This window comes from Camponotus vicinus, unplaced genomic scaffold (assembly GCF_025532165.1).
Source record: "Camponotus vicinus isolate PSW18456_S1 unplaced genomic scaffold, iyCamVici1.0 SCAF_3, whole genome shotgun sequence".
NCBI classification, from domain to species: domain Eukaryota; kingdom Metazoa; phylum Arthropoda; class Insecta; order Hymenoptera; family Formicidae; genus Camponotus; species Camponotus vicinus.
The window spans coordinates 15,932,641-15,944,045 of record NW_028141967.1 but is presented as its reverse complement, the minus strand read 5'-3'; the positions used below and the strand labels follow the sequence as shown (position 1 = coordinate 15,944,045).

Here is an 11,405-nt window from a genome sequence, read left to right as displayed (position 1 = left end):
TATCGATAAAATAATTATATAAATAATTATTGTAGATCTATAGTCACTGATTTTGATATTAAAATGGTTGGAGACTAAAACTAGTGTTTGTCAACCAAAATCACAGGAAAGAACTAATTTCTCAATACAATAAAAATTACATTGAATATATTTTTTGCAATGGAATTAAATTGTTATCTTTTTGTTTTAATTTTGTCACATTAAATATAAGCATGCCTGCAAAAGTAATATATAATAAATGTTATTTAAAGAGTTTTTTTGAAAAATATAAGAATCTCTTATCTGTCTGAAGAAATGAAAGTTTTCCGGTTTTTTTTAAATAAAAGGACAATAAAAAAAGACAATATTTTATAGTAAAATTAATACAATAAAAAATAAAGTCAATTGCTACAGGAAATATGTGTGTAAATAAGTGACAAACTATACATATCTAAATTCTACTGGAGAAGTTGGATATTAAGTTTAAAATTTTTCAATAAAATAATGTGCGTGCGCGCGCGTGCGTGTGTGTGTGTGATATGTGATGTGTGTATATGCGTGTACGCGCGTAATACTTACTAGATGTAAAGTAGCTACTGCATCATCCTGAACATTGTTCAACATGATAAAAAATGTTATTTGACATAAGCTGTTAATAAAAATATTAGAAAAAAAATTGTATCCGATAATGAAAGAAGCACATTTTAAAATAAGTGACAAATTTTCTGTAGAAACGACAAAGTCCTGCATTTTTCTACGACTATAAATATTCCATAAATTTCATTTCTTCCACAAATAACGACGTACATTTAAAACAATATGTATAATTAATGTGGCTTATGTACACATTTTTGGCATAATCTATATATTTTAAATAAATTTCTCTTTAAACATTTTCCTTATCCTTTACCTCGGGTCGTACGAGATTATATCACACTTTCCACAGCAGCAGATGATTGGTGGAGTCTTCGCGACCGGCCTGCAGCTCCGCGGATGCTTGAGGTCCACGGAAGTCTTCGTAACCATCTCCGCCGGATATCACCAGGAGTTTGCCGCGATTGATATTGTTCTGCTGCGTTTTGCTCGACTTCAACGAATAACGATTCACTTTCGGACGAGGGTCGGGTTTCGAGGGGCTCGGCGTTTCCACGCAGGTGAGAAAGCGCACGTGTCCCGTGTGTCCATGAGGGATTCCTACGCGGGGCGAAGTAAAATTCCTTAGATCGGAAGGATTTCGGATCCAGGTGTAAGCGCCAATAATTGACAAACTTTTTTATCGAAATATTATATATACGATATTAATTGTATATAAAACGGACGATTAATGTACTCGAACAAATCACGACGTTACGTCCTACGCCAAGGGGAGGAGAAAAAAAAAAGAAAACTTGACACTGATCGATCGCTATCCTTCCGCACGGACGGGCATCGGGCGCGATTTGGGATGTCGGCCAGCTTTCTAATTATATCACGGCGCAATAATAACGGCGACAGAATGTGACGAGAATGTGACGTCAATACGCACCAGTCACGATCGGTGGCTGCGACATCCTCTGAGTGGATGGCTTTATATGGGGAATTGGCACGGTGAGCAGCACGCCGGCGCTCGTACCGATCCAGAGCAGCTCGTTGCAAGCCAACAGTGCGGTAACCCTGAGACACGCGGCCTTGTGCTGCCGAATTATGTCATCGCAACCTGCAGCAAATTTAACGCTTCCGTTAAAATAAATGCCGAATCTCGCCCCTAAGGCCCTAAAGCCCCGTTGTCGTCGATCAATTAGCGAATCAGAATAAAACACGATTTTATTTTTCAACAAGCTTGTGAAAGATAAATTTGTTATATGCATTTTGTTTGTATCTTTTAATGGCAAATTTTTATTAGGCAACATTAGAGAAAAGGGATAGTTTTAAATTAATAGAATTTTTGTCGATCGATTTTAAATCAGTTTGATTTCTCAGAAGCTATAACAATTAAGTAAATATATAAAAAATTATACACTATATTTATTATCTTAAAATTTATCTTTTCGAAATCTTTACTAACTTAATTCATTTTATAAAGATGACCTGTGGGAATCTTGCAATATACGATAAATAATAGAAATAATTAAGAGGATGATTGAGACAATGATGGGGATATTCAGTTGTTCGAGAGTTGAGACTTACTGGCAAGCATTTTGGTGACAGCCGGCGCGATATTGATATCCGTTAGGCATTCATAGCTACCGGAATGGAAGAGCCTCAGCACAGCGCTATTGTGTAAGGATATCCAGACGCCTAAGCCCCCGGAATTCGCCATGCAAGAAACGGCGCGGCTCGTGTCGCTGCTAACCGTGAACGCGTGCTCGATGTCCAAGGTGTGAGTGTTTAAAACTTTAACGCTATTGTGACAGCCGCACCAAAGTTTCCCGGAAACGGATAGCATCTTGGTCACCGGCGACGCCACCGTCCCAACGGATACCGTCGTCGGATCCGGTGTGTTCCATCCACCGGCTGCGATACAATGGAAAACGAAGCAGATTTATAATTAACAATATAATAAATTAATATAATAATATGATAACATAATATAATAATATTATAATAATATATAATAATAATATAATAATGAAATAAGATAAGAATAATATAATAAATTAATATAATAATATAATAAATTTAATAATTTAATAAAAATTTAATAATTTAATAATTTAATAAAAATTTAATAATTTAATAATAATTTAAATAAATTTAGTAATTTAATAAAAATTTAAATAATATAATAAGATAATTTTTTAAACATCATTTTTTATTATAAATCCAAAAAAACATTGTTAGAAAAGTATCGCAATACGTACTATGGTCCCGAACGTAAACAGTGATGTCTCCATTGGCGAGAGAGACGAACACTTTGTTATCCAAGTATCTGAAACATTATTATAGCATCACGTAAGAGATGAAGATCGTTAAAAGTCATCTACTATCACAATGGAAAAATAATAATAATAATAATAATAATAATAATAATAATAATAATAATAAAGTTAGGAGAAGGTTCTTACATGATGCAGTGCACGCTGCTGCCGTGCTGGATCTTCACCTTGTTCTTCTTGATCCGGATATTGTCGTTGCAGTTGTACACGTGGATGCAACCGTCCTCGGTTCCCAGCCACATCGTGGGCTGATTCGCGTCCTCCTCCGCCGTAGTATTGTCAATACTCGACACGTCACCGCTCAATGTCACGCTGCCCGTATCTGCGCATGGAATGTCGTCCGAGTCCGAGTCGTCGGAGCTCGAGCTACTGCAAAAGGTAAAGATAAATGTTAAACCGATGCACGCATGAATTATCCCATATTTTAATAAAAATTGAATCAAATTGATTCTTTATCTGAATAAAACTGGAGATGTTACATTTAAAGAGAGAGAATAAAATTACCTGTCTAACTGTATGTTACCGCCACTGGCATCCACGTCTTGCACCGATATGCTTATACCGCTCTTGCTGTTGATGAACGGGCTGTTGTTCGTCGTGCACGAGTTGGAGCTGAAAAGACAACGTTTTGAAATTCGTGTCTTCGATACCTCGAATCGTATAAGCTGCGTTCGAAACTATCTCTCGTCGCAATCAACTCCTTCTCGCCTAAAACTTCATCTCGCTGATCTTACCCAGGCGTGCAGGCAGGTATCCCGGCGACGCAGAGTATCCTGGCGTTGCAGACCCCGTTGCACGACGTGACCTGCGGTGGTTCCGGGCTCAGACTGAGAACGCACACCTGACCGACGTAACCATCGCTGTTGCAGACCCAGACGTCCCTCGAGCCCTGTCCGTTCACCAACGTCGGTGCCGCGCACGTGAACTGGAGGCCAGCTCGCGTTTTCCTGATCGGCAGAGGTCCCACGAATTCGGGACACGGCCTCCTGTCAGCTGACAGCGCTGCACGTGAAATAGCAAGGTGTTTAAAATATTCTCCAACTTGTGAGCTTATGATTCAAAAGCTGAGAGGATCAAAAATATGCAAGAGATTTTACACATGTGTATAGCAAGATTTTATAAGTTGATACGCGTGGCAGCGTAGAATTTTAATAAACAAAATGCCATGTTTATTTTAGGATCGTAATTTAATCTTTAATGTACTATTTATTTAATTATCTTCATTCAAATTTTTATTTTTAACAGATATTGTTTGTGGAAATTCTCTCAACAGAAGTTATGATTGATTAAATGATTCACTTAGAGAGTAATATTCGATATTCTTTTACTACATTGCTACTGAATGTTGTTTAAAAAAAATCGAAAAAATATTATTTTTAAGGTGTATATTAATTTTTAAAGCACACATATTAATTTGAAAAGCTTCTCATTAAGAGTGACTTTCTAAATATGAAAAGCCCGACGTAAAGCTACTCACCGAGTTTCTGTTTGGCTTCGTTGAAACTCTCTTCCCAACTCGCACGTTTGTCAGGTTTCGCGAACATAACAGATATATTCTCAATTCCGGCTCTGTAAATAAAGTACGCAAGTACAACATGAGTCACGTTGCAATCACGATCATATTATCATGATCTAGAAATTCTCAACACGTATATGTAGCGGAAACGTGATCGAAAACGATTCTCGGAAAACGCGACAGGGATTAAGGGATTTCGCGATAATCTTGCAAAATTAGCTCTCCTCAACTGATTATCAACCAGGCTAAATTTAATCATCGGTTGAATCGATTTAATCATAAATTTTCTAGTTTATTTTGTATCTCGTGCATAATTATAAAACAACAAACATATAAATAAATGTATGTCCAATCGCAGATTGATACTTCATATCAGAATTTATTTTGTATTCATGCAAAGATTATAATTTCTCGAAATATGCAACAAATAAAGACCTGAGTGTGTCAGATCTTAAAATAATATCTTATCATTATTAATATTTTAGGCGCTCTCTCATTCATTTATCTCATTTAATTCTCGAGAGATGATTTGTCGAAAATTCAAATAAATAAAATAAAATAAAGTAAAGTTTCTCTTATGCTTACTGAGTATTGAGTGTTAGTTCCAAGCAAGCCAACTGCGAATGCGCCGCATTTCTTTCTGCCAGTTGTCGTTGGGCCTGACTCAGCATATCCTTGATAAGATCCTCCAACTGCTGCTTGGCACCGTGCAAAGTCGCGGCGAGTTCCTGAAGTTGAGTTAATTTCGTGCAGTCTTCTCGAAGATAGTCTACTTCGCGCGCCATTCGCCTTAAATTCTCGTCTTTGGCTGGAAAATCGATTTTAAGATAGTTTCATTCCAAAATGACGAGTAATTCGGTAAATCGGCGTCTCTATCATACCTTTCATCACTTCGAGATCATCCAGTGAAATTCGCATCAGCATTTTGTATTTGTTCGCGTCAAGTAGACCAACCAGGCTGTTCGGACACGTGCTCCTGCGAATTTTTATCCCTTATTATTGTCACAAAAATTTTCTGTTTTATTTTTTAAATTAAATTATTTATTTTTATGAATCAAAACATGTAATGTAAAATTTATATAATTTATACAATTTTATTAAAAATATTTCATATCTTTAATAAAAATATCAAAATTAAAATTAATTGATTCTAAATAATTTTTAAAAAATTTTGAAAATATTGCCACATCTACATTTTATCCGAAAAATTTTATTTGCCGAATAAAATCTAATTAAATTAAAAAAAAAATAAATTCGAAAAATCCTTATTTGATAGAGAAGATTCGCAATTTTATATTATGTTTTTCATTTGAATATATTTCAGATATTCTTGTCAAGGATACGTACGTTGACGGTTTTCTTATCGTGCCGCTTCTGCGCTTGATGCTGGTGATGACGAGGAGATCGGAGAACAAAAATAAAGCCCGTTCCTTCCGCGTGCCCTGATTCGACGCTATGGTGACCAGATCGTGTCGTACGAAAGCTCTACGGGAGGAAAAACGGATAACGTGTCACACGATAAATTCGATGAATCTTTTTGTCGCGTTGCGGCCAGTTTCCACCACAACACATTATTATTGGTAATCGATACCCCGATTCCGACGGCTAAATAAGTCCGGTGGAAAAACAATGTAACGCGTGCGACGCGATTGGCACAGATTGAAAAGCGCGTGAAGTGGAACGATGTTTCTGTCACAGCAATAACCGACAATTTATTGGAAAATGTTACTGCGATGAGACAGTTTCTCAATCACTTATGATACATGCATTTTCTCTCGATCATTTACGCCTTTAAACATTTGCTTTGAAACGGCTATTCTAAAAGACTGATGTAACGACAGCAGACTGTAACAAAATTTTTATATCATTTAATTAAATTATGAAACTAAAATATACTTTATTTTATTAAATTACACAATGCTGTGTTAAATATCATCCGCAATCTATATATTTCATTATTATATAGCTCGAAATAAACACTTGATGCTCAAATATTTAGAAACCAGAAAAATATGAGTTGAACGATAAAATATGATTTTGGATACGTTCTGTAAATTGAACAAAATTAATTACAATTTCCACATCTTAATCAAGACTACTCTCGCTTTATTATTTTTCCGCACTTTGCTGGAAATTAATTAATTAAAAAATATTTGTAGTAGATGCGTTTTATTGACGCAAAAATATTATGCTGAAAAATGATCGTAAATCGAAGGTAAATTCGAGATCAGCCATCGGAACCAGGTGATCAAATATATTGTTCTGTTAAAATCGTTCAGTCAGTTTGCTATCAGTACGGTTTCTAAAGATCATCCTCGATTGCCACAAAAATCATAAATAAAAGTCGTTGGCCATTAATACCTGTCGTTCGTTACGATACCGGCGAGGCCTTCGACGAGGGCCTGGACCTCCCTTAACGTCGTCTGCTGCTGTTCCCACTCGAGTGACTCCCTTTCCGTGCAGTTGATTTTCACAACCAGCTCGTGCACCTCTTTCTGCGCGGCCTGCAGCAACTCGTAATCGGGATGCGTAGAGTCTGTGTGCTTTAGCAATCTCTGTATCAGCAGCTCATACCGCGGGATCTTTTGCACGGGTTTGATCAGCAGCTGGTCCAGGCCCAGTTTGCCCTTGTGCTCGCGCTCCATCGTCTAATTATAACAAAGTGTCAATCTATAACCACTCAAGACTTTTTTATAATTTACCTCGGGTAAAATTATACCCCGGGTTAGAGAAAATTTATCTTGACACGCAATTTAGATATTTTAAGCGATAATAATTATAATCATATCGTGAGAGCAAACTCTATGCAAGATAATTTTGAGGATTAAATTATACCAAATATCTATTCCTTTGTACTTTTACCTTATTAAGCTAATTTACTAGCTTAATAAATAGTCTTTCGTTGACTATAATTTCATGTAATGTTTTCCAAAACATATTGGGGGGGGGGATTTTATTAATTTAATAGAGTAAAAAATTATAAATTCTTTCAAAGTCTTTGAAAAATGCTAAGTGCAGTTTAGTGTTTAAAGTGGTTGACAATCCGCATTCCAAGACCTAAGTTACCGAGTATGTCAAAGATGTACCGAGTCTCGAGAGATTCTATGCGGTAAATAGATGAAAGTGATACTGACGATCAAAGTAACAAGTTAAATTGTATCAATAAAATTGTGCGAACAATCAAGATCGCGATTAAAAAGAGAGAGTGAGATAAAAAAAGTCTCGTATATTTAATAATAACTGTCAAGTTATATAAAGAGGAGAGAACGAAAAAAAGAAAGAATTGCAGCAATAGTACCTCGAGAAATCGTGCAAAGGCCGGTTTCGCTTGGCACGTTGTTTTTATCGCCTTCCTCGCGGATTTCCAATTGTCCAGGAACAGGGTGTAAGTCTCCAGCACCACCGGTTTCGTGAACTGCAAAACACAGCACAAGATTTCCCTTTATGTTTATCCCTCTGCGTGTCAATATATTCCGTAGGTAAAACGCAATTCTCCAAGTAAATACGTTATTTCCAGCTGACTCATTATTTAAGCATTCATGAGTTAAGGGTGAAATACACGATTGCGTCGCAAAATTGTCATCGCGAATTTATATTCGTTACATAATACGGGGAAAATATGCGGAGCGCAAACAAACGCATTTCAAGGGCTGCGAAACATCCCATGTGTTTACGTAAAGAGGACGATATAGTTACGAGACATATAAATTAATTTATTAAGGAGGACCGAATAGAGTAACGCACCGTAAATTAATGCAGCGGATCTGTCGATTTTTAATGAGCATTTTAGAATCTTAAACGGCAGGAAATAAATGAATATATTGTTATGTGCTTAATCTATCACACACATGGCCCGAAGATATTTGCGCGCCTAGTAACAATGTAAACTGACCACATCGAGGAAGACATCGCCGATCGTCTGCTTGAGTTCCCAGGTGTCCAGTCGCCTACGCAGCTCCTCCAAGAATACCTCGTGATGGCTGAGAAGCGCAGGAATCTGAAAAAGCATAAGCATTTCCCTTCGACAACTTCATTAATCAAATGACGCGAGATTCAATAATGCTTTATACGAGATCGCATAAAAATACGAGCTAATTTTCGATTATTAAAAATGCAACGCATCGAATTTGACAAGCAAAGTGACTAACTTTTGTGAATTTTATTGTGAGTTATCGATTCAATGCAGATATTAAAAAAAGATTAAAGAAAAATAGATAATTTTATAATTTTAATATTCCTTTAATATTTCTTTTATAAAAGTCTAACATAATAGACATATTTTTCATGCATCTTTTATTAACTCCAAATACCAATATTCGATGAACTAAATGTCAATTTAATTATAGATACTAGTCTATATATATATAAACTATTTACCAGGCTGTAAATTATTGATCAATTGATAATTGATTATTTGTTACTTTTCAGAGACGTAATTTATCAACAGCTAATTAACAGTCAACAATTTGCTAATTAACTGCTGCTTCGAGCATATGTCAAGGACTTAAGAGTAACGTTCTATAATCAATAATTGCCAATTTCATATTGATTTAAATCTCGAATCGTTCTAAATTTGATGTATGATTCGGCGTAATTTAAAATGATCCCTTGAAGAGCGCGAAAAGAATATTCTTCAAAACTTTTCGAATATTAAATCGTTAAATTAATTAAACGAGACAGATTTACGATGCGATGAAGGGAACAAATATGTCTTTTGTTGACAAAGTAATAGTGCATATATGTACAAGATTGAAAAAAATAATACATTTAAATGATACAATTTGGGATAATAATATATTTCTTTTTTTCGATATTTTAAAACAGGTAAAACAGTTTTTTTTTCAAACAAAAATTGATCTTGAGTAGGATGATAACTTCGTATTACCTGATAAAATATCTCGTCGACCGTCCCGGCATCCACCAAGCCAGCATTCTCAGGGCTCTTCAAGGGCTGTAGGTATTTCTGTAACCAATGCAAATACTGCGTTTATAATATGTTTTTTAAACAGACATGCGTTGGCAGCAACAATGTTTTTTTCAATTCTCTATCAAAATTAAAAACGTATCTCTGACATATTAGATTTTTCTCACAATTAATAATATTTTTAATTAAATAAGAAGTTTTAATTAAATAAGAAAACACACACACTTGTGTGCTAAAAAATTGTATCAATTGACATTGAAAGAAATTTCCTATGAAACGATGAGATAACAGGATATAAATTATCAGAAAGTAGTCTCGCGCGCATTCACCGCGAAACCTTCGGCTTGATCCTTGCGTCCTTCGAGTTGAAGGAGACCTCGTGAACTTTAAACGCACGATGATACGTAATCGGCTGCGGCGGGAAATATGTCTCGCAGTTTATTTGTGCAACTTCTCCGACACCATTCCCATTATATTTTTTCCTACGTCGGCGACGCAGAAAAATGCGGGGCATCTTGTCGCTTCCAAGGCCATTGTTAAATAATCGGCAAACATGCCGACAACAGTTCACAGCGGCACAGCTGTGTTGTTTATAAAATATGACAATCAAGCCGGTCTGTATCCGCTGTTACAATAATGTTGAAAATCCATGGGCTAATAATACAAGCTAAAAATCGTCTCTGAATTTCGAGTAAACTAGCACGCGCCCTTTGGGAATGTAAGCAGTGTAAATTGGATTTGACTATACATTTAGAATATATATATGATAACAGATCATATATTTATATAAAAAAATATATATGTATATATTTTATTAGATATTGTTATATAAGTATATCCTTTTTCATCAAATATTATATACATTTTATATATATTTTTTATCACATATTAAATACATATCTGTTTACTTTTAAATTAAATTAAATTCACTCACTAATTATTTCAACGCTTGTTTTAAATATTGCATATTGTCCTTTCAATTCTTTTAACTTTGTCCTTTAATATTTAAAAATGATAAAAGTATACAAAAAAATTTTTTTCATTACGATAATTGAAAAATAATTTAAAACATACACGAGAGAAGAAATATATAAAAAAAAATGTCGAATAATATTGAAATGTGTGTAATTTAAAAAATACACGTACTTTTAAAATATTTTAAATTATTTATCCATATCTCTCGAAAGAGGAAGGTTTCCCGGAAGGTTTTCTTATCATCAAAGGGGTGGATCGAGAAACGATGTTTTCGTTTGAAAGCTTACGTAATATGATCATTATATAACGATTGCTGATAATTCGCAAAACGAGAGGCGAATCATGCAATAAAGTAATATTTAATTTCCTGATAGCTTTATCGCCTGTATTAATTATCGTAATTGCTCGATTCAATGGTTATTCCACGTTGCAAAACTGCAATGCAATTAGCGCGGCACATAACACGTTTAATTATTTAAAACAAAGATCAGTTTCAACATCGGTCTTCCAGCCCAATGTTTGCCCAGATACCTTTTATTGAAACCTCAACTATAGGCCATATAATTGTATGGAGCACGCGTCTTGCGCTGCACACGTGCTTAAACTGGCGCACTTCCGGTTACGAGCAACTCCCACGTGCTTGAAAGAGTTCCATAAATTTCGAAAGACATCGAGAGAAAGGCAACGTAACAGGCTCTGTATCTTCTCGAGGAAATTAAACGCGTTTTTAAAATTTTATAAATTTTACATCCATCACATATATTTATAATTTACGTTTTATGGATTTTTTACACAGAGTGATATAAATGCAAAATATAAATATTTATTTTATATAATTTAAAAATATATATATATATTGATTTTATATAATTATATAAATTTTTATTTTAATTATCACATTTTTGTCGCAAGATCCTGTCTCATTTGTGTGCATTCTCTTCTGTATGTCTATTCTGTATGTCATTCTGTATGTCTTGCCGTAAATTAACATTAGTGTGATGTTGAAAAATCGCACAAGCCATGAGATTCTATTGCTGGGATATATTTTCAGCTTCAGTAGAGATAAAGAGATGATGCAGAGACAGCTGTGAATTGG

At 35.0% G+C, this 11,405-nt stretch overlaps 1 protein-coding gene across 6 annotated transcripts in view; it reads right to left on the bottom strand.

Annotated features, from left to right (window-relative positions):
* The window catches only part of LOC145967761 (rho guanine nucleotide exchange factor 17), a 54,540-nt gene that overhangs the window by 4,103 nt on the left and 39,032 nt on the right, over positions 1-11,405 (bottom strand). For 3 of the 6 annotated variants that reach the window (XM_083092687.1, XM_083092688.1, XM_083092684.1), the window contains 15 exons: positions 9,296-9,373; positions 8,303-8,407; positions 7,709-7,825; positions 6,772-7,058; positions 5,758-5,895; positions 5,292-5,386; positions 4,996-5,218; positions 4,372-4,463; positions 3,629-3,896; positions 3,399-3,506; positions 3,024-3,263; positions 2,820-2,887; positions 2,146-2,472; positions 1,505-1,678; positions 890-1,173 (listed from right to left, as the gene is read on the bottom strand). In XM_083092687.1, the coding sequence (XP_082948813.1) occupies positions 911-1,173; positions 1,505-1,678; positions 2,146-2,472; positions 2,820-2,887; positions 3,024-3,263; positions 3,399-3,506; positions 3,629-3,896; positions 4,372-4,463; positions 4,996-5,218; positions 5,292-5,386; positions 5,758-5,895; positions 6,772-7,058; positions 7,709-7,825; positions 8,303-8,407; positions 9,296-9,373 (2,583 nt within the window). In that variant the 3' untranslated portion in view covers positions 890-910. Of the gene's footprint in view, positions 1-558; positions 586-889; positions 1,174-1,504; positions 1,679-2,145; positions 2,473-2,819; positions 2,888-3,023; positions 3,264-3,398; positions 3,507-3,628; positions 3,897-4,371; positions 4,464-4,995; positions 5,219-5,291; positions 5,387-5,757; positions 5,896-6,771; positions 7,059-7,708; positions 7,826-8,302; positions 8,408-9,295; positions 9,374-11,405 lie in introns of all 6 variants that reach the window. The other 3 variants (XM_083092689.1, XM_083092686.1, XM_083092685.1) reach the window with 2 other exon arrangements.